This window comes from Vombatus ursinus, unplaced genomic scaffold (assembly GCF_900497805.2).
Source record: "Vombatus ursinus unplaced genomic scaffold, bare-nosed wombat genome assembly UNPS02005459.1, whole genome shotgun sequence".
Lineage (NCBI taxonomy): Eukaryota > Metazoa > Chordata > Mammalia > Diprotodontia > Vombatidae > Vombatus > Vombatus ursinus.
This window is the reverse complement of record NW_020945237.1, coordinates 10,751,672-10,776,515: the sequence shown is the minus strand read 5'-3', so window position 1 is coordinate 10,776,515 and position 24,844 is coordinate 10,751,672. Positions and strand designations below refer to the sequence as shown.

The 24,844-nt window shown below is 34.5% G+C and overlaps 1 protein-coding gene across 1 annotated transcript in view; it reads right to left on the bottom strand.

The window, feature by feature from the left end:
- MALRD1 (MAM and LDL receptor class A domain containing 1) overlaps window positions 1-24,844 on the bottom strand; it is an 832,608-nt gene that overhangs the window by 464,435 nt on the left and 343,329 nt on the right. The window contains 2 exon segments of the mRNA XM_027847861.1: window positions 192-469; window positions 6,461-6,708. Of these exon segments, the coding sequence (XP_027703662.1) occupies window positions 192-469; window positions 6,461-6,708 (526 nt within the window).

Here is a 24,844-nt window from a genome sequence, read left to right as displayed (position 1 = left end):
TTCTCCTCTCTTTTCTTATAACTCTGAGTGAAACATGTAAACTATTAGAAACATACTTTTTATTATTAATCAAAAAAGGGAAATAGCTCCCAAGAGGGGATTAAATAGGGAAGGACAACACGTAGGAATTGAGGAGATGTTAAAACAAAATTTATCAACAAAATGTGTTTTAAAATTTACCTGTCAGTGTTGTTAGAGGTTCCTTGACAATAGAGTGATGAGATGGGAGACAGCCCCTTGACAAAACAATATCATCAAGTGCAATATGTCCCCTGTGACCTTTCCCAACTCGACCTTCAAAGGTGACTTGGAAATCCTCATCATTGTGCAGAATTAATTCTTTCCTCTTCCAGTAATTGCCTTGTTCTCCAGTAAGACAGAATAAGATCTTTGTCTTATTTGTGATTGATATCTGAGAAACGGTTAGTGCTCCAATGCCCTTTCCATACATGTGATAGTGGAAAATTATCTGAAAGAAAAAAATTGGCATTTAATGTGGTTGTATTCATTTTCTTCATCTTCAATGATTTCATACCATACATATGCCCTTTTATTTATAATGCCTGGAAGCTCACTGAGATATTTAACCACTCTTGCCCTTTTCAAATTCAGTTGCAAACATGATAACCCACAGAACAGCTAGGATTGCTCCAAACCCAACAGTTGCAATAAAAAGAAATTATTGAATGGAACCACAAAAATTCCAGTTCACCTGGTAGCACCTACCAGAAGGTGTACCTCCCTGACATAGTCTCTGAAAAACCAGGTCATCTCTATCCCCTGATGAGAACAAGATTTATTTCTACATATCACCTTGATTGAACTCATCTGATCACATAACTACAATCTCTCAAAGACAACAGGTTGAAAGAGATAATCTAGTCTGAGCTGTTCATTTTACAGATGATGTAACTGAGGCCAAGTGAGGTAAAAATGACTTATCTAAGAGGACAGAGGTAGGAAGTGATAGAGCTAAAATTTAAACCCTTGTCCTCTGTTTCCAAATTGAAGACTCTTTTCACTGTTTCAACCAAGTTCTGATTACCATGTGTTTGATAAAATAAAAGTATATTAACAAATAAATGTAATTTCCACCTAGTTCTAATAGATTTACTATATGCTTCATGCACATTAGGGGAGCTAGGTGGAACAGTAGATGGAGTGCCAGGCCTGGAGCCAGTAAGACCTGAGCTCAAATCTGACCTCAAACACTTACTACCTGTGTGACCCTGGGCAAGTCACTTAACCCCGTTTTCCTTAGTTTCTTCATCTGCAAAGCGAACTGGAGAAGGAAATGGCAAATCACTCCAGTATCTTTGCCAAGACAACTCCAAATGGATTTATTTTAAGTCAGACATAACTTAAATGACTGAACAACAATATGAATATTAGACGGTGTCCAAAAAATAAATTTGACCTGCCTTAGAATTGATCATCTACCTTGAAGGTAGTGGGGCAAAGAACCAACCATTTCAGTAGCATCAGAATGAAATGGGGAAAATTGGCCTGGCTATAATTTCTAATCAATCCTGTATTAAATCGACTGTAGAGCATAATCATGGTGAGAATTTGTAATGGATTTGTCTTTGGCAACCTTAAATGGCACAATGTGAAAAAAAATTTCTGATTTTGGCAGTCAACTTAAAATTAGGCATATGATTGGTGTGTCATTATTCACTTTCCCATTCTCTTGTACCATTTCATCACACCTACATGCAAAAATAATGAAATAGTTTCCATAGACAATATCTCACATTTCCTTTTCTGGATAATGGGAACATTCCTGCTGAGGGTCATGTAAGCTAATCACCAAGACAACATGAGCACATAAAAATATGCTTCAAATTTTACTCCTTCTAAGGAGCTGTTCTTTCTCAGTAGAAATTTCAAGGTGACTCAGTTTCAACTCTGCAAAAGTGCTGCTTTAGGGTGTTTCACAAGGTCAAACATAAAGGTGTTTTTCTTTAGAATTGGCAGGTAACTCTGGTTACCTGATAAACATATTTTATACATGAAAGAGCCAATCATTACCAGCATTGACCTTTCACTTACTCCTCTGTATTCAATACATATCATAAATATTCATACAATGAGCTATTCATCATTAATTTTTCTACATTTCTTCCAGGCATGCTTTACTATTCTCAAACAGATGCTTATAACAGTGGGAATTATGGTTCTGGGGAAAAGAAAGAAAAGAGGGAGAAGTCCTACTTGGTTTGCAAAAAGGTCCTTTAAAAATCATGGAATTATTGAACTAAAAAAAATTTAAACAAATCTTTAAGAAAAGTAGCATTTAAATTGCTACCAAATTAGAATTGTGTCTCTTTTGTTTCATGATTACTTATGTTAATGCCTCTTCTAATTAATTGCATTACTTCACCTGGTATTCATTGTACAACTATTTTTTTTAATTCTTTAGTGATTTTATTAAAGGAAAGGGAAATAAAAAGAGTAACATTTATTTAAAATTTGAAATTCTTATAGAATTTATATATATTATAATATTATAGGAAGGGAGGGAGAGAGGAAAGAAGAGGAGAAAGAGAGAGAGAGAGAAGATGAAATATGCCTCCAACATATTAAGGAAATAGAATAATAAAATAATCATTTACATTCTTATTCCCATGTCAATAAGCCCATGAGCTAGGTATTATCATCTTACTTTTATAATGAGGAAACTCAGTATCAGAGAGGTTAAGTGACTTCCTCAGAGCACACAGCAAGTAAATGTCAGTCAAGATTTGACTCTAAACTTCTCCTGTCTGCAAGTATGCTACTCTTTGCAATATTCCCAGCAGATTTCTAGATCAAATAGGATTTAAATGACAAAATAAATTAAATGAAATATTAGACAGCAGGGATGGAAGATTCTTTGCTCTTGAAGTAAGTATGATGAGACTAATTTCCTCTACAAAGCAGATCAAACAAAAGAAGCCTTTGGAAACTCTACTTTAAAAGAATGTATCCCTGTACTCATATGTTAACAATGATTAAACCAACATTACTCTTCTACTTCCAGCTGTGTGACTTTTGTAACGATATTAGTATCTTAAATCTATATTGCTCAGAAGGCTGAAACTTATTAATTTGTTGTTTAAATTAGTCTAAAGTACATCTACCTAATTCACAGAAGCTGCTCAACATATCTTCGTTAACGGGAGAAAACCGCTTCTATGGTAGCCAAAAAGTCTAGCTATCATTAAGCCTCAAAATGACTGGATAAAATTGAATTACTTTTTCTTTAATTCTAGCAATCTGTGAATCTCATTTCATTATGAAAATCCTCAACCTACCACTGACTATCTTCCTCAAACTGGTTCTTCCATAATTTCATACTAATTCCCTTCATGCTTCCCTTTCCAGTCTAATTGGCTTTTTAGTTATTCTCTTTTCGTGAGTTTGCCTCTTATACTTCTGTACTTTGGTACATTCCCCAATGTGAGGAATGTACTCCCTTCTCAATTTTACCTTGTAGAAACTCTAATTTCCTTCAAAGTACAACTCACTTGCCACTTCTCTCTATTCTTCAGTTTTTAGTCTTCCTTCTGTCTTAAAATTATTTAATTTAGTATCTCTACATTGAAGTCTTTAGGTCCATGTCCTATTGCTTTAATAGAATGTAAACTCATTGAAGGCAGGGATTGTCATTTTTGTCTTTGTATCCTATAGCCTGTCACTGTGCTTGATGCATATTAGGTGTTTAATGTTTGTTGAGTGGATTTGAATTCCTAAATGCTATCTTTCTTAACTCCAAATTCACAAGTCAGCACCAGAAGATCATATACATGTGTGCACATGTATGTATGTATGTATGTATGTATACACGTACATTCTTGGTTTTCTAGCATTTCAGAAAATACCCCTCTACTCTACCAAACTAAATTTCAATGAGTATACTTGAACAAACAGTAAGTATTGGCAATAGCTCTAAATTTACAGTCTTAATAGAGTTGTCTGGAGCAATAAGAGATAAAGTGATTTGCTCTGGATTATACAGACAACATACGTCAGAGGTAGGCCATGAAATCAGCTCTTCTTGATTCTAAAGTCAGTCCTCTATTTACCAGACAACATTCTGTGGTCCTTGATCTGTCTTAGCAAAAAAAATAAATAAATAAATTTTCCACACTTACTTCTTCCACAATGCAAGAGTTATATACAAAGTTTGATTGTTTTCTGCCTTTACGATCAGGTTAAAAAAAGTAATAAATCATATTCAGGATGTGTATTGCACACATATATACATATGTACATATACATATGTATCTGTATTGTGTATATACACATATGTGAATGATGGATATGTAGATGATTTAGATAATCATAGAAGATCAATATAGATAAAGAGATAGAGGTAGATATGATATAGATGACATAAATATAAATAGACATAACAGAGGGAGAGGGAAAGGGAGGTAGGGAGAGAGAGAGAGAGAGTGTGTAAGAGAGAGAAAGTTCTGAAACCATTATCCCAGACTTAACTACACTATAGCAGAACATGTTTCCAGAACAAGGCTACTATATCTTCCCCTAGGATTTTAGGGGAAACCCTGGAATTTTTTTTCCTTTTTTTGATTGAATTGTTTTCAATTATCGAGTATTTATTTTCTATCTCTCTGACCACCCTCCTCTACTGAAAAAAAAAAGAAAGAAAAAACAAATATTCATAGTAAACCAAAGCAAATTCCTGTATTTACATTCATTTGGCATTTTCAGTCTATCATCTCTCTGTCAAGATATGTTGTAAACATTCTATAAGTTCATAATCTAATGGTGGAGACAACATAAAAGTAATTACATAAAGACATACACACACACACATATATATACATATACATACATATATGCACATATATATGTATACATATAAAGAGGTATATGTATAAATAAATAGGATAAACTGAGAATAATCAACAGAAGAAAAACACAAATAAATATGTCATAAATTTTGAGAATGATGATTTTTTATTAGTCATTTTTATGAGTCATTGATTTAACAGTTCTTTGTTGTATTTCCATATGGAAAAACAAGGTGTTCAGACACTAAAGCCTTATTTTTATCATCAGTACCATGACAGTTTGAAAATCTAAGTCAAAAAGTTTGGTATTATTATGGTGATCATCACTATTTTTATTTCAGAATTAGGCTGTTAATCTTTCTGTAGTCTGTTCTATCAAAAATGGGTCTAATCATTGTCAAATGACTGGGAAATTCTGGAGCTCTCTGTGGTGGGTGGATGGAATGAGTCTGGGATCATGAACAGCTTTACCAAAATGAATCATTCAAAACATTTAAAGCTGGAAAAGAGAATTTTTGTTTGACATATCCCTTTTTGGTTCCCTTGAGTCAAGTACAGATTAATATAGTGAAATCTCAACCAGGATTCAGTCAGAATCTTCAATTAGCCATAAATTCTTCCCTTTCTGAATTTCACGTTTAGAAAAAAATAGCAAATGGTAAAGTAAACATTGTAAGTGCTTAGTAAATGTGTTGATTTCAGGCATTTGTTCAAACTATGTACATACAAAGCTTTTGGTGCTTTTTATTTGGAACCAATTCAGATTGAATTCAGATTCAGACACCTACAACTACTCATACAAAACTCTACAGTAAAAACTGTGATTCAAAATGATGACCAGGAAGTATAATCCTTAGCCAGAAAGTAGCTCCCTTCCATCAATAAAAATTTTAAGGGACAAAAATTAAAAAAAAAATCATGTTCAGTATACAAGATTTGCTAAAGAAGAAAAAAATGAACTGACACATTTTTAGAAAGAGTTTTAGCAATGCCTATCTAAACTTCTCAGCCTAACTTTTAAGAGCCTTCCTAACCTGGACTCACACTCCCTATGCAACCTTATTCTCTATCCTACTTTACCTCAATGTGAAATCTATTCCAACAAGGCTAGTGTCCTCACTTGCTTGACAAATATTTCATGTTTATTCTTACCTCTATTCCTTTATTTATGCTGTTCCCCAATCTCCAGAAACAATTTCCTTCCTAACTATAACTAGTTAAATCCTCTCCATCCTTTATGGTCCAAGTCAAAACTTTCAATTATCTCTAAGGCTCCTTCTAACTCTAAATGAAACAACAGATCCCATTTCCCCCATAAAGTCATTCCCAACTAGCCCAGCCCTACTCTGACCTCATTACTGTTTTTACCAGTTAATCAAGTACTACTTTCTGATGTCATTTATTTTTTGCAAATGTCTACAATTTGTCTAGTAAGGGGATTTTATTTAGTTTGTGCCTCCCACACATCTTCTAACTTTAGGATGGATTCCTCTATTATGTGCCCTTTTTCCCTGCACCCCCACCTTCATCCTACTCAATAATGTTCCAAGGTGAATACAATCCAGCCTTTCTTTTTTGGGGAATATTTCATTCAATTTACTGAATTTAACTATATTGGTCAATGAGGTTCCACTAAGTTTTTTTTTTCTTTTCTATACCTTGCAGTTTTTGCTCCTTCTGCTTATCATTGGGCTAGAAATGTGGGCTTCTCTCATTGGCTGCTGAGGAAAAAAACTCTTTATAAAGATGTAATGACCAGTTGGGTCTTGAAAGGTGTGATCTGCAACTGGCTCGGTGCCTGTAGTTGGGGTGATGCCAGCTTTTAGATTCCAGTCCAAGTCATCATTTTGATTCTGCTCCCAAAAACAAAGATCAAATTCGAAATCACAGCGCCCAATGGATGTACCTAAAAAAATTCCATGTAAAGGTAGGAAAAAACAAGGAAAATAGATTGAATTAAGGTTAATAATCCAAAACAAAAAGGAACAATCTTTATAAGTTAGACAGAACCTAATATCTGAAGGTATTTTAAAACTATAACTTTCTAATAAATGGGAAACTGATTATAAAATAGAGATTTTGAAAAAAGAGTTGGACAAATTCCACGGTTTAATTCATTATTCTTACAAGTTGATATCAAAATATATTTTCAAGAGCATTAGCATACACTTACAAAATGTGTAGCTTTTATACTTGAAAATATTATGATTTAGTTACTTTATTTTGATACTCACAAATTTTAATACCTTGCTAACCAAGACATATACATGAAATCAGCTTGCAAGAAGAAATATAAACATTAAAACTAAATTAGGAGAAAGGTTAAATATAATAATATATTATATATAATTACAACAGCTCTATCTCTGCCCATTCAAAAAGGTTACTGACACCAAAAAACACATGAAAAAAGGGTAAAGGAAAAGAAAAAAAAATGATAACAAGGAAAAGACACTGACACTGTTACCCTTTTCTAAACAAGTTTCACTAATATAAATCAATTGCCACAACAAGGGAGTAAATAAATCTAGAAGCCGTTTTAGTCTCTAAGCCTAACGAAGAGATATATTAGTCAATGGCAACAATGGTTTGGAATACAGGAAGAGAGACATATATGCTCATACCATTTGAATGGGCTGGGACTGTTTCTCTTTTCTATGTGCATCAGTATGTAGCAGACTGGTTGGCTGAACAAAAGTTTTTTTTTTAATTCATTTAAAAATCTTACAGAGGATGTTTTATGGAAGCATAAAATGGAAACATTATATGGGTATTAGTATATCACTCCAGTTTTCTATCCATTAGCTTTCTCTCACAGTATGATTGGCCTATTCCCTTTGCTATCATAATTCCCCTAGATATCTTTTAGGTCACATCCTCCATGCACGTCATAAATGGTAATTTGTGGCTACTTACAGCTGCCATACAGCTCTCCATTGACCTTTGGGTCACTCTAAATTTTGGTTCTTTGGAGACTGTGAAGTTCTGAGATTCATAACTATACTAGAGGAATACTGCTGTGAAAAACTAGGCTATTGCTTCAAAGTGAAGCTTTGTGCTTTAAAAAGAAGTGTATAACTTCCCAAAATCAATCTAGCCCACTTATTTTTATTCTTTTAAATTATGGGTCCAGTTCATTTACCATGTGCAGTGTCTGTATTATATATAAGTGCTGATAGACAACTGCTATGAACTATCCATCCAACTGTAGCAAAATATCAACAGCTGGCCTTTTTCATTCTTTTGTTTTTTTTTTTTCATGTGAATTGTTAGTTCACATTTTTTAATGTTTGCAGACCTCAGTTAGGAGCATCTATCTAGATGCTGGTGCATTTAGATCTAGAACCTGATGCAAATAGGACAATGTAATAAGCCTAATATAAATGTCATCTGAAGACCTCATCATCTGTAAGGAATTCCTATTCCTCTTCCTCTTAGACTCAGAGATAGACATCTTCCCTAAAGTGGTGAACACCATTGGTAAAGAAATATTTCCCTATTTTAAGCATATTACATGTGTGTGTATTTTGCTTATATATAGTATGCATGTATAATTGTATGTATGTGTGTATGTGTGTATATATCATCAGTGAATTATATGACTATAAATATATGGTCTGGTTAAAATGTCATTTGTGAAAGTCTACCTTTCATATTTTCATTACAGGTGTCTTCAAGACATGTATAGATTCAACTTTCTTAAAAGTATGTCACATTGAAGAGGGAGACTATGGGGGAAGGTAGAGGTCATTTTTCAAATCACAGATACCCTACATAATCTCAAAAATAGAAACAAATTTATCAAAAAAAATAATTAAAAAAAATTTAAAAGCAAAAATTCTCAAAAGGAAAATAACTTTATACAAAAAGAGAAAGAAAAAAAATAAGTTAGGAAAAATAATTCCCCTACATCATAAATGAATGTCTGGTTGGGGAGAGGGGATAAAGAATGAATGAAAAAGTTGAAAAAAAAAGCTCTAGAAATGGCAACGAATCTGTCATGAGATTAATCATGTTAAAAAGACCACAAGGCTCACCCTTAGCATATTGAGTGGGGCCTTAATGGAGTATTGAGGGAACAGGAATAAGAGTAGAACAGGCTAATAAGGTATGAATAACATATGAGTTACATTAAGGGAGTATCCACACAAATAACCTCATAGATCTACAAATACTTTATCCAACTTCTCTACCTCTATTTACTTCCTTATGGCATTCCTTTTTCCTACAATGACCTCCCAAACAGGCATAACTATCAAAACTCTGTTTATCTTTCTTTATTATTAATTTATTTTGATCTATCAACAATCACTTCCATATGCTTTTGAGTTTAAAATTTTTTCTCCCCCTTCCTCCCCACTACCCTCCCCAAGACGGTGCACAATCTGATATAGTCTGCTCATCTTTTAAGGCCCAGTTCGTCATTCACTATAAAATTGTTTCTTATCTCCCCCCCAACTGTATAGCTGCTTTGTGTCTTAAACAGTAAAATATTATACATCTCTTCTTTGACATTTATCATATTTTCTGTCTTTTATTATGCTTATTTAGAATGTTATTATGTAATGGTATTATTTGCCTATTTTATCCCCTCTATGAAATGGAAAATTGCTTGAGGATGGGGAAAATAATGTTTAAATGAGTGCATCTCCATATGTAACTATCACAGTTCATTGTCCATGAGGGATGATTATTAATCATTTGTTAAATGATTGAATAAATTAATGTCCTTTTTATATTCTGAATTAGGTTCTTATAATCAGTTAATATACATGAAAACAAAGGGTGACATATTTGAGTACAACAAAAATAGGTAGTGAAAATGCTTTGTGGCACTATTCAAAATTCTTATTACTGCTTTGGTTATTAAAAAAATAAAAATAAGAGGTGTGCTATTTTTTCTACAAATCCAAAACAACTTCAAAAGACCATAAGCTGTAGCACATGAATCATTATGCATAGACATTCTTCTCACATATACTGTGAGTAATTACTCAGATATTTCCCAAAGTAATGTTATTTTGCTGAATATAAGAAGTCATGGAATTTTAAAATGTATAACATCCCTTTATTGATTACTGTCAGAAGAACTCACTGTCAGAATCCACTTTTCAGGAGCAGACCCCAATGTGTTGTCTCAGCATCTAAACTACTTTCTAGAGCATCATTTACATGGTTAGAGAAATGCATCTTGGGAAATTGCCATAGCAATTCTCAATTGAAGAACCTAAGGGATAACTTCCTACTCCAATTAGAAGTGAGAATCATAATATTACAAAATTTGCCTAGCTTGAAAATGTTCTAACTTTGTTATAGAAACAGTCTTACCATCATGGCAAAAAAGACAATGTTGTGCTATGCTGGAATATAAAAACTCCAAAAATAATCATTGCTTCCTTTGCTTAAAAAAATGAAAGAAATAAAAGTTTTTAAATAAAAACATCATTTAAGTATTTTTCTTGGAAATATAAGGCTATAGCATCAATCACAGACGACTAATCACATCTCCCAACAAGGAATTTGCTGTGACAGTGCAAAGCAGGGATAAGACAATTAGATAGCATTTAAAGACATTGAGACTTGAAAGTTAAGAAATCTTTTAAAAGGAATGCTATGAAAAGAGCATTTTTAATTTTATATTTATTTTAACCTTGACTTCTAATATTTTATTAATAGAAAAAAAGTCTTTCATTCCTAATTTCTGTCATCAAATCATTAGGCCAGCTAGTTCCCTTATAAATGTCAATTCATTTTCTAAATTTATATTTCAAACTTTAATTTGTTTTCCCCTCTCTAATAGGGTGCAGTGGCCATAGATTTCTTTATATGCCTGTATCAAAGACTAGATTTTTTTCTTTATGGAAGAGCTTGGAAATGGATCGAAGATAAATCTAATTGAAATAAAGAGCGATTCATATTGTTGTTCTAAATGCACAACAAAATCTTCAAATTCTATGATTCCCCGAATAGTCTTCAGCATGCAGTAAGATAAATGTAAATTGAATCTATGATACTATTTTTCCCTTCCACATAAAATATGTAACAACCAATGAGTTCCTTTCCCAGCAGTCAACCAAAATCCAATATTACCATGCTGTAGCTGACTCTCTTCTTAAAAAGTAAAAATACTTTGAGGACTACTGTACAAAATAATCTTCTGATTAGACTTGAGTGTTTGGGTAACTCTATGGCTTTGCTCTCCAAGTAGAATGTCGTACAGGGAAAATATAGCCAAACATCTTTTTCCAAGGAGAAAATGGCATTAGGATATCTCCCTCCTCTCTAGAAGGTTCAACCTGTGAACTTTCAAACTCTTGAAACTGTGCTGAGGAAGAATGCTTCTGCAGAAAATCCCAAAGTGACTCATCTGGTAGAATCTCTTGAGTAAGCACTAATCAGGAATTCGTCTTCTCTAGCCAGAAAGCTAGATTCTGGGAGTATATTGCCCTCTCTATCAATTAGTCAAACAATCAATCTACTCAAAAGGCTGGAATTTGGAAATGTTGCCAATGAACTACCTTCTTAGGATACATGCAAGTATCTAACACTGCTATGTGTTAGATCTAACACTTGCCACATGTCAAGGTCCAAGTAAGTCTTATAGCACAAGGAAAGGTGACTTGTCTGAGCAGACTTCCTACCCTGTAAGTCTCAGTTAATCAATTATTTTGATCTACCAGTATCCTATGAGCACCATTCTTATGAGCACTCCAATGTTTCAGTCACCTCTCAGATGACTGTTAAAGGTCCATGGTTGGAATCCCATTGAATTGATTAGGGAACAGACCAAATGACTCATGGGCATGAGTGAGAAACTTTCTTACATTTGTCATATCATTCTATTTATTTTAGGATTAAAGACTGAATTGCTTCAATGTAATCTTTTCATACAGAGAAAGTGATCCTAGAGGGAAGGATATAGACCTTCCAGATGAGGTTGGTAAGACTGGATAAGCAAATCAAAATGTTTGTAGCTTGAAGAATATAACCTCAGTTTAGATAAATATGCAATAAATAAAAGTGCAGTTTACTCTATATGTTAAAAAGCAGTTTGAAAAACTGGTTATAAAACAAAACTTGGTCAAATGAACATTTTCTATTGGGTTTAAGCACACATGTGAAGATATGCTTCCAGAATTTTTTGACACCAAATCATCAGTGAAGAATGAAGAAATGCAACCATTTGATGTTGCCTCGCTACAATGAGATGTGAACAGTTGAAACTTTTATTTTTTCTGGTTTTTATCTGGTGACATGAGGGGGAAAAAGTAATCTTTCTAGTAGCTTCTTGTTCTTGGAAATTTAATTCCACATTAATTCACATATATATACATATATGAACAAATATATGAATATATATATAAACAAATATATGAACATATATATGAACAAATAGACATGAACAATATACATATATGAACAAACATATATACATACATATATATATGAAACTTCCCATCCCATATTATTTACAAGTCACTGTGCTAGGACCTGAGGATACAAAGATGAAATGAAAACAATTCCTGTTTTCAAGATGTTTTAATTCTACTAGGGGAAATGGTATGTATATATAGAGGAATAGTCAATAATGGCTCTGAAGTAAGACGTCTTGGATTCAAATTCTGACTCTTATCCAAGGTGTAACCCTGGACAAGATTTTTAACTTCTTTGCCCTTGATTTTCCATATATTTGAAATAAAGATGCTGGAGTAAATGACCTCTTAAGTCCTTTCCAATTTTAAGTTTATGAACCTAACTACAAAGTAATTTCTGGGACACCAGAAATGGGAATCCTTTTTGAGGACAGGGAGAAGAAAGTATGAACAGAGAGTCAAATACAGTTTCATGGAAAAAGTATGTGGAATAAACCTGGTACTAATTGCCCTCTATACTTAATGATTACATCATCAAAAGAGGTACCACCTCTGACCATATCTGTCACTTTCATTCCCTAACCTTCTGAAACAGGTACAGTTATCTTTCATTCATGTAATAATTTAAGGAGGATGGACTTATGTCTGCTGGATTGCTAATCAGGTAAATGTGAAATAACATAATTGTATTATGCATACACACACACATACATACATACATATATGGGATATCTTGGTTCATGAAGAGTAAGCAATTGCAATTCTGAAAATTTGATACATTTAAAATATATTAATTCTGACATCAACATATCCCAAATGTTTGCCACGTTCACTATATACTTCTGTGTAATCATTTATTTGGCATGGTACTTTTACAGTGCACTCAAGAGAAGCATGAAGAAAAAAATTGATCAGAAAGATGAGGCAAGCACAGATTTTCAGCTTTATGGTGTGCCCTTTCTTTATTCACATCTCTTACTTTATACACGGACTCTAAACAGTCATTATGTGATCTGTTTATACATGATTATGCATGGAGAATAGTAAAGATGGCCCTACCATCAACAGAGTGAGCTATAAAAGTAACTGGTTGAAACCAGAACTTTTTGCTCAGAAAGACTTAGGGAAGCTAATCTATCTGATAAGTCTGGAGGCCAAGGCTACTGCATCTTTCTTTGAATACGGAAGTGTGTCAGGATTATGTTTGTCATTATCTTTAAGATCAGACCTTGGAGTGAGAGCAAAAAGCAATCACTGAGAACTAAAGTCATCAGTCACTTAACAAGTATTTACCAAGGGCCCAAAGGGTATATAGCCCAGTTCTATTTGCTCTAAATATACTTTAAAAGTTATGACTTTCCAAGCTTCTTTATTCTCTTTTCTTGATTTTAGAGGGGGAAAAGCAATGGTGGCATTACAAGCTGAATGAAAGCATTTCATTCTTATATGCACACATGCTGGCAGAATGAATCAGTCATGTGCTTTATAGAGCTATAAATTGTGATGTGGTTTTTGTTGGCCAACACTTTAAGACAAAAACCAGGCTCCTGCCTTGGCTACATTAAAGAGGACCTTGACAACAAAAATTGTTATCAAATAATAGCCCAAAGCTTCCTTTCTAAAGCTAAAGCACCCAACTTTAGATGAGGGGAATATTCCTTCCCAATTAATCATCAGCAATCACTGATTTAGTTCCCCCAAAACACAAAGGGTTTGAGGGCGGTACGGGGTTATTTTAAAAATCTAGGTCTCTTCATGAAGGACATTGTAAAACATGTGGATGCTCTCAAGTTAAATTTCACTACCAGACCTAAATAGAAAAATGAGCAGTCTAGTACAATTAAAAAAAAAATCTAAGGAGATAAATTCAGAGGGATAAAGGCAAACTCTGGCATTTAGATTTTCGAAGAAGTTGTATGAATAAAGGATGAGGGTACTTGGTTTTACGGATATTTGTTTAAGACTTGGAGTTTTACTTAACCTTCAGATCAATATTCATCAACAATGCTATATGGCTGCTACAAAAGATGCTGCAGTAATGTTTTTCATTCACAGAAGTATGGAGAGTCCAGGTCAGAGAGTAAGTTTGGTATAGTCACAAAGATATGGATTCATGGTTGTCTGCCTCTAAGTAGGTCACTGAATCTCTCAGCACCCCCAAGCAACTCTCAAAGAATATCAATTGGAGAAAAGATACACTGTGAAAGGGAATTTCATTATGGGATTTCCCTTTTCTAATGAAATCATTGCACCAGTCCAAAAAGAAAAGATTATTCTGATGATATTCCAGGTCAAATCAAGAGAGAGAGAAGAGGAGAATCACTTAGGATCATAGATGTAGACCTTCTAGGTCAACTGACCAATCTCTTCATTTTACACACAAAGAAATAGAGGCTCACAGATGTGAAATGAATTGCCCATGGACACACATATAGTTATAGGGTAGAGCTAAATTTTAAATTCAGTTCCTTTCATTCCAAACCCAATACTCTTTCTACTGCACAGGAAAATATGAAATCTAATATCTGATAGGCAAAAATCACAGAGAGTTGGAATTGGCTTCATATAAGAAACACATTCTCAATAATTAAGAGTTGTTTGACAATAACAGATTTCTTGTTAAAGTATTGAGCTCCCCCATATCATAAATTTTCAATTTTTTGGTAAGAAATGATGAAAAGGAAATTCAAGCAGAGCGACTAGAAGACCTCTAAAGTTCTTTCTAATTCTAAGTCTATTATTTTATTATTCTAATGACTAAATCTCTACTTCTATGTATATATACAATGCTTAGTTTCTTCCAACAATAGTGTTTTTCCCTCAAACTATTTTTTCTTATTTAAATAAAAAAGCTACTCAAGCAATCTACTGTCCTCTATCTTATCCTACTTAACCAAATGAATAGCATTCCTAAAAATAGGACAAGGGTGACACCACTATTATCCCATGAAAGAGTAATTTCCTTCAGTCTTCCATTATCAGAACAGAACCAACTATATATACTCTAAAAGTCTCTATCGTGGACAACTAGAACAAATTCTCTCAGCTGAACAGGGGATTACGGTTGATTATTTGGAGACCTAATGAAAAAGTTTTTGAGCTTCAATCACTCTGTTACAGCCTGAAATAATGAATCCCAGGGGTTCAAAACAGCTGATCCTCTCTAGTGATGCCTGGCCTATTAACATTTAAGATGCCTGACCTACTTTCTAACATAATCTTCCAAAATAAAATGAAAGCCATTCAACATCCACTCAATAAAATCCCAGAAAACAGTCTACTTTTTAAAGTGACCCATTTCTTTAGGAAAATAAAGTCCGATTTCCTGGATTATAATGTTGGGAATAACCACTCACATTTCTATAATGCTTTAAGATTTTTTTAAAGTGCTTTACTCACAAAATCCATGTGAAGCATGATAATACAAGTATTATGATACCCATTATACAGATAAGAAAAATTTAGGTTCTGATAGCTTCATTGACTTTTACAGGATCATATATTTATTAAGTGGCATGCTTGTATTTGAACTCTAGTACCTTCTGACTTCTACTATATCATGCTGCCACTGTGTATTGATAAAAATAACAAAACCTCAGTAAATAATATGTGTTATTGTTTAGTCGTTTTCATTTTTACTCTTTGAGACCTCATTTGGGATAAAAATACTGGAGTGGTTGCCATTTCCTTCTTCAGCTTATTTTACAGATGAGGAAACTGAGGCAAATAGGGTTAAGTGACTTGCACAGGGTCACACAGCTAGTCAGTGTCTGAGGCCTGAGTTGAACTCAGGAAGATGAGTCTTCCTGACTCCAAGCCTGGTACACGATCTACTGCACCACCTAGCTGACCCCAAATAATATACATGTGTATATATTCACACATGTACATATAAATTGATTTATATTGGCCTTGTGATTTCATTGGTAAATGAATGACAAAGCATTTATTAAGCTTACTGTAATATGACAAGGTATTAGGGATAAAAATGAAGTGCTTGGCATAGAGTAAGCACTTACTAGTTGTTGTTTTATCTAGCTGTTTAAATATAAGAAAGTACAATATTCTCTTCCCTCTAAGAGCTTGCATTCCAATGAGAGAGGACAAGACAGAAAGGGTAGCAGGAGGGTTCCGGCCCTTCAGGAAGTACTGGAAATGCCCTGGGGAAGTATTACGATTCATCTGAAGACTGTTGTAATGGTCCAAATGAGATATGAGTAGGACTGGAAAGTTCAAGAAAATTATATATTGTCAAAGTAAATTCTGCAGTCCTTTTCAAACTAACTCACTATGAGGGATAAAAGAGTTTGAGAAATGAAAAATTACTCAAGTATCACACCTGAGTAACTTAGAGAATGATTTTTGCCCATATATAAGTAGAAACATCAGCAGGAAGAAGAAGATTCGGGGTAAGATAATGCTGGTAAATTTGAAAGTGCCAGTAGGACAGAAAGGTTGAGATATTCAATGTGCAGTTGGAAATGTAGATCTGGTCTTCAGAAGGAATATAATATCTGGAGATTGAGATTGTGGAGCATCCACAGGGAGGTGTAAGTTCAAATTGTGGGAGTGGATGAGGTGGTACAGTAAGAAATTGGCAAGATGAAAAAAGAGGTGAGGGCACAGACTCCTTCCTCTTGCCTATATTTAATCAGTTGTCTGAAGTCCAGTGCTTCTTAAACTGTGGGTCGTTACCTCATAAGGGATCATGAAAAATTTGGCAACAGCAAAAGATTTCTGAATGAGCAATAACCAAAAATTATTTAAATATCAAATGTATAATGAATCCAAGGTATTTCTTGCAGCACTTGTCCTTGTTGCATGGTGGGACTTCACTGCAACCTTGGTTCTGAACACAAAGCATGCACACTTTGCGCTGAGCATGCCCTCAAGTCACACAGTGGGAAAGATAGTGAGGGGGAAAAGTTTAAGAAGCCCTGGAAAGATTTCTGTTTGTTTTGTTTTTAAGTTATCACTCGTTGCAGATGACATGATAATATACTTAGAGAGTCCTAGAGAATCAAGTAAAAAACTACTTGAAATAATAAACAATTTTAGCAAAGTTGCAGGCTATAAAATAAATCCACATAAATCATCGGCATTTCTATATATTAACAACAAAGCCCAACAGCAAGAGATAGAAAGAGAAATTCATTTTAAACTTACTGTAAACATTATAAAATATTTAGGAGTCTACCTCCCAAAACAAACCCAGGAACTATATGAATACAATTACAAAACACTTTGCACACGAATGAAGTCAGATCTAAATAATTAGAAAAAATATCAGTTGCTCATGCGTAGGCCAAGCTAATATAATAAAAATGACAATTCTACCTAAGCTCATTTACTTATTCAGTGCCATATCAATCAAACTACCAAAAATTATTTTATAGAGTTAGAAAAAATAATAACAAGATTCATTTGGAAGAACAAAAGGTCCAGAATATCAAGGGAACTAATGAAAAGAAATGCAGGGGAAGATGGCCTAGCCATTCCAGATCTTAGCTTGTATTATCAAGCAGCAATCATCAAAACTGCTTGTACTGGTTAAGAAATAGAGTGGTGAATCAGTGGAATAGGTTAAGTATGCAAGACACAGTAGTCACTGACTATAGTAATCTATTATTTGATGAACCCAAAGACCCCAGCTTCTGGGATAATAACCCACTCTTTGAAAAAAAAGCTGCTGGGAAAACTGGAAAAGAGTATGGCAGAAACTAGGCATTGATCAAAATCTCACACCATATACCAAAATAAAGTCAAAATGGGTTCATGATTTAGATATAAAGGCTGGTACTGTAAACAAACTGGGAGAGCAGTGAATAGTTTACCTATCAGATTTATGGAGAACAGAAGAATTCATGACCAAACAGGAGATAGAGAACATTATGAAAAGCAAAATGGATAACTCTGTTTTGTTTTTGTTGAAGTGTTTAGAAGGGGTGGGAAGGAAAGTAGACCTGTGATTTTACTGATATAGGGAACTCCCATCCACCAATATTGATCAGTAACTATACTCTAGTGTTATTATCATATTATCAGTAAACTATAATATTATTATCCAGATACAGATTGGATTAGGGAGAAAATGAAGATACACCCTTTGATGTTTCGGACTGACTCCTGCTCTGAAACTAACAGGCTTAGAGAGTTGTTTGAGTCAATGATCTTTAAGTGAGACCTTAAGCCTGGGGTCATAAATGCAGGAAATCTCAGAAGCAAGACCTCAGCCTTGTTCTGCTTAACTCTGAGCCCAACTCTCTACTAATTTACACTGCCTCCAAATATTACTGGCTGCTAAAATCACTCTTTGTGTAAATTGACCATCAATTCAGACAATTAATATTTGTACTTAAGGTTCTTAGTAATGCTTTCAACACTCCAGATTACCTTTTCAGCCTAGTTTAATGTGGCTAAATGATAGATATATGAATGACTTGCCCTCATATATTCTATGATCCAGCTAATTCAAATTGATCACCACCTTTTAAAACCACATTATGTTTTCTAGTCTTTGTATACATGCTCACACTTTTCCCTACACTTAGAATGCCTCCCATTCCCCATCCTTATCTCTTGCTACTAAAATTACTTTATTTAATTCTGAAATTAGAGTGTACTATGCTCCCTGCTGGAATACGTAACCAAAAGTGAAAGAGTTCCTGCCTTTAAGGAGATTACATTTTAAAATACTAAAATAACACTTATTTAAAACTCTCCTACAGTTTGGAGTTTCCACTGAGTCAGAATGGCACCAAGGAGTCTAAGTCAAAGAGATTGGAAGTATCATAGTTAAAATGGCAATCATTGAGACAAGAAAGCATGCCATTAGATTTGCATTACCAGTTATTACTTTTTTGCTACAATATTGTCTGGTACTTGATATCAGACATAAAAATCTCTGAGAACTGAATTATTTGAAAACATCAAATGCTTCTCCAATAGAAACATAGCACTGAAATGTTGGAACTGGAATTCCAATCCTCTTCAGCCCTTGCCAGTGAGTAAGTAATGACAGGGAAAATAAATCCTTATCTATGGCAAGACTATGTTTAAAGTGAGAAGGACTAAATTTCCCATCTTCTCAAAAGTATTTTCATTGTTTTTCCTCTTTCAGGAAAGTCAAAATTTTACATAGATCAGGTAAAGAACATTAAGCATTAGGAAGTTTCACTTCTTGCTCAGCTCTTCCATTGACCAAGTGTGTAATTTCAAGATATTCACTGAACTTTTTTTGTATCTCACTTTAATTATTTATGAAATGAAGCTTTTGACTTTTCACTTTGATTGGATAACTATGTATTAAGCACCCACTCTGCAATGCATTCTGCTATGTGCTAGGAATACAAGACAAAAAAAATGAACTAGCCTTTGCTCTCAAGGATCTTACTGTACGTGAAAGTATGTAAGGTCTAAAAGATCACAAAAGTTATTTTACCCTAAAAGATTCAGACTGTGACTTCACATCCAACATTAACCTTCCAACAATTTTTTTTTTTTTTAGGAAGTTGTCAGAGGACCTGAGATTACATTATCATTTACTATTATTACCTATGTGACCTTGGACACTAAACCACTCTGAGCCCAAAATGTCTCATTTATAAAAGGAGAAGGGGCTAGATGATATGCTTTCCAAGATCCTTTCCACAGATAAATCCATGAAACTAAGATCATTTTTCATACAATGATGATAATAGCATACGATCATGAAGTTTATACTTGCAAAGGTTTGGAAAGGAAATGTAGCTGAAATAATGTCTTTTATTTTTACAGTATAGTCATTTCCAAATATACTCCTCCACATCTGCCCACCTATTTAGCCTGAAGTTACTTGTCTTTTCTGAGGTCAGACTTAGCCATTACACTTACATGGTGTTCAGTTATATTTCATTCTTTTTTTTTTACACATTGCTACCAACATTACATAGATTATTTTTCTAGTCTTGGTTAATTATTTTGCATTAATTTATAAAAAGTTGTCCCATGTTTTCTCAGAATATTTCATAGTTATTTTTTCTTACAGAAAAGAAATATTTCATTATTTTCAAGTAACACAATCAACCCTCAATTTCCTTCCAGTTCTTTACTACTGTATTTATAGGACTGCTGTGAATATTTTGGCATACAAGCAATTAATCATTTAAGAAATTATTTATTACTTATTTGATGCCAGAAACTTCACTAGTTGCTAGAGATACAAAGACAGAATTAAAGTAGTTCTTAATCTTGAGGAGCTCATATTCTATCAGAAGACATGAAGGAGAGAGAGAGAGAGATGCAGACAAAGGTAAATACAAGCAACATGTATATGAGACATTTCTGTTTGTCCTTGACCTTTTCTTTTGTCTTTTGTCTGTATATTCCTAGCAACGAGCTCTCTGGATAATAGGTTATGGATATTTCAGTTATTTTTTTCTCATAATTGCATACTGGTTTCTAGAATAATTAGACCAAATCGTAGTAAATGGTCTCATATTTGTTTTAATTCACATTTCTCTTATTATTGGTGATTTGGAACAATCTTTTAATGATATGATGTTCTTCCTCTGAGAAATTTGTTCACATACTTTACTAATGCAGTGAGGAATAACTTGGTTGTACATATTTGTATTAGTTCCCTATACAATTTAGATATCAGACCATTACCAAAGGTATTTGATGCAATGATTTTTCCCCATTCTATAGTTCTCCTTATCCTCATTTCACTGATGTTGTTTCCTTAAAAAAAAAGCTTATTAATTTCACATAACTGAAAATCGAGTTTATCTTTTGTAGTCATCTCTATCCCTTGTTTTGCTGAGAATTCTCCTAAGTTGTAAGAAATACCTCATTCCCTTCATTCCCCTGTTCTTAAAAGTACTATGATATTTCCTATTTAAACAGAGGATCAGTTTGGAATTTATTGTGATATATGATGATGTATAAGATTTTGAACTAAACCAATTTTTTTAAACCAGACAACTTTCTAGTTTTTCCAGTTGTCCTTGTCAGCTAGGAAATTCTTCCCCCAAGTTATTTGTGTTGTTGAGTTTATGGAATGCAACTAACCCTCTAATTTTCAGATGAAGAAACTGAGATTAATGAAACACAAATATCTTATTCAAAGTTTCACAGCCAGGAAGTAGTAATGCCAGGATATGAATACATGTGCTTGAATTCTAAATCCAGTGGATGTTAGAAGAAAAAGGATTTATGTCTTCTACTCCTCTCTGATTTTGAAACATATTGTGTTAATATGTTTCTACCTGTTCATAGTCTGCCAGAGATTTTACAGTCCTAATGCCTTTTTTTTAACTTAGCCTTCTAACTAAAAATGAGTTTGTCATTTGGGTCTAACAATCGGTTGGGTTTTAGCCAAACACCTGAATACAATTTCAATGATACTGCTTTTCCCTCTTTTCCGTTCCCCTGAGATTTTAGAACATTGCCAAAGGCAGCATATCGTGGGATAACAACAACATTCACAGTTCAGCGGGTGGCCACAAGCCACACAAAAATTGTAACACACACTCAAAAGCAGGCAGAGAAAATACATAATGAAAACAAGCAATATGGAGTCAAAAACCACTATCTTTGGTTATCATAAATATTTGTAAAATGAGAACCTAAATCAAACATGTGGATTCCTCTTAAACTTTATTCTAAAGTTTATTGTGTTAGGATTTTTAAGGGCTGGGAAGTTTTGCTTTATTTTCCCTATACAACATCAGGAATTCATTCAGCCGTTTCACCCCGATGTTAATTATGCAAGCGGCCACCCATGCATGTTTAACCAAAGAACAGCTTCAGTCAGCTGGAGGGCTAGGGTCACTCCCTTTCTATGGTCTCTGGGTGGTGTGCCTCACATGCCTTCGAGTGCCTATCCAAGAAGAACTTCCAGGGGTAAAATGTAATGGTGAAAATGAATTTATTATTTTTTCTGTCTTACCAGACATGGGTCTACCTTTGTAAGCTAGGACACCTTGGCATACTTTGTAGTCTCTCAAAATTGGCCGATTTTTCAGGGGGAAAGGAAAGACTTCTGACAGCTTTTAGATCCTTAGCCCAAGCAGCTCCAACAACATAAGACCGGGACTGCATTTAAACTTCAAAAACTGAAATATTTGCTTTAAGCTACATTTTTGGGGGTGGGAGAAGAGACCTTAGTGAAATTACAAGTAAAAATCAAAAGCATAACACCTGCCCTACTTACCAGAAAGGGTTGTTGTGGAGATCAAAAGAAAAAAGCATAGAGAGAAAAATGACCAAGATACAGACACAGAAAATGACTGAAGAAATAAAGCAAAAAAAAAAAAAAGTGAGGGGAGTCGTTTGGTGCAGATGAAAACCCATTGCATTGGGTAGGAATTTTCGAGCTGAAAGGGACATCTGGTTCAACCCCATCATTTTACAGAGGAGGAAACTGAGAAACAGAAAAGTTAGTGACCTGTCTAATACTGGGTTATTTCCATCATCAACTTTCTCTTCCCCTTCCCATGTGCTATAAACCTGTACTGAAGAAGTTGCAAGAAATTCTAAAAGGACATTGGAGATTTGCATTAGCTAATCTCAATAGGGGCCTGCCTAATATATGGCAAACATTTTAGTCTTCCACAGTTGACTCTCTATCTCCCTCCCCCACAACAGCTATTCCAAGTCTTCTCCTTTCTTCGAGCATCCTACAACATACAATCCTGCAGTCTTCTCACCAAAGGAATTCAACTCATTTTAATAAGAAAACAGAAACTATTTATCGTTAACTACCTCTTTTCCTCCATCCTACCCCATTTAAGCCCTTTGACATTATCGTCCCTTTTCCTTCTTTGCTCCACTAACAAAGAGGTGTTCCTTCTCCTCACCAAACCTATCCCTCTACTTGTTGTCTTAACCCATTCCCTTCCATTTTCTAAAGCTATTTACCCTTTCTATCATCACTGTTCTCCCTCTACTATCCTCAATTTCTTTCAACACATGGGTTTCTTTCCTGTTGTCTACAAACACATTCAGGTCCCTCTCCCAGCCTTCAAAAACCTCTGTTTGACCCTAGTAAACACTATAGACAAGTAATAAAGTTGTCATCTAATATGACTCCTTCCCTTCACTGCCAAACTTTTAAAAAGTCATACAAAATTTTCCCTCATTTTTCTTCTTCCTCATTTCTCACTCCCTGCTATTTTGATTCTTGGCTCCACCACTAACCCAGGACTACTAACTCCAAGGCAACCTCTTGATCAATAAATACAGTTACCAACAGCCTTTCACCTGTTCAGTCCTTATTGATCTCTCTGCAACATAGTGCAGTAGAAGTACTGGAGTCAGAGGACATGAGTTGTAATTCTGGCTCTGCTACTTTCTACATGTGTGGCCCTGGAAAAGCTGCTTCATTTCTCTGTGCTTCAGTCCTTGTGTGTAAAATGAAATACTTGAACTTGATAACCTCAAAGATCCCATTCAGATCCTATGACACTGGTGATTATTCCTTCCTCCTGAATTCTCTTTCCTTCCTTAATTGTCAAAGTACTACATTCTACTTGGTCAATTCCTATAGATTCTATATGTCATCTCAATCTCTTTTGAGATTGAGATTATCACATATATCCAATAATCTAATTATAGATATTGTCCAATGCTTTCTCCTGGGTCATCTTTTCTCTCTGTATTCTCAGTGATCATAGCTTCAAAGAATTTAACATCTCTATCCAGATAATGCCCAAATATACACATAAAGTTTGCAAGAATATAAGGTAATGCTGGAATTTCATTGATCACATCTGACCATGTCACTTCCCTGCTCAAGAAGCCCCTGTAGGTCCCTCTTGTCTTTGGAATTGAAATATAAATTCCTTTACTTGGTCTTTAAAGCCCTTTACCATCCAGACCCAGATTACTTTTTCCTGGCTATTTCACATTCATCTCCTACACTTCAGTCAGACTGGCCCACATGCTATTTCCTCTATAAAATATTCCAGCTCCCAGCTCTGTGGATTTTCAGAGGCTGTTCACTTAAAAAGTACTCATTCCTCCACTCAGTCCATTTGAAATAAAACTCAGCTCATGTGGTAACTCTTGTAGGAATCCTATGTGTGCTCCCCAGGTGCTTTCTCAGAATTTTCCTCCAGAAATTTCTTTACATCTCCATTGTATAAGTAACTAAAGTTTAATAGATGTGGACTGATCTGGCCTAGAGAGGTTGGGGTGGGGAGAAAGTGGTAGGGCAGTCATTGGAGAATGTACAGATATTCCCCATCTGGTTGGTCATCATGAGGAAACTTCTGGAAAGTCAGTTTCCAGTCATGTGTGATTGAGCAATTGAATGTTATTAGGGATGGACTGGCCTTTGGAAGATAAGCCCTTACATCACACAGGCATTTCCTTTCTAGTCTTACTATAAAAAATCATTTGGAAGCCTTGAGTATATTTGTATCTGGTCATGTTGATTCAGGGATTTGTATTGTGTGAAGATGAAGATGCTGAATCGGAATTCAGCCGGGCAGATGATTCTGCTGCTGGGCTATGGCTGCTCAACTAGACTTGGTACATCTCTCAGCTGTTAGGTTCTTCACAGCGTATGACATTTCTGCTAAATGGGCCAATGTACTAGAATCCCTAGCCTCCCTCTTTGATAGTCAGCCACCATCTTCAGCACTTCTTGCTTATCTGTATATTACAGAGATCATGCCAATATCT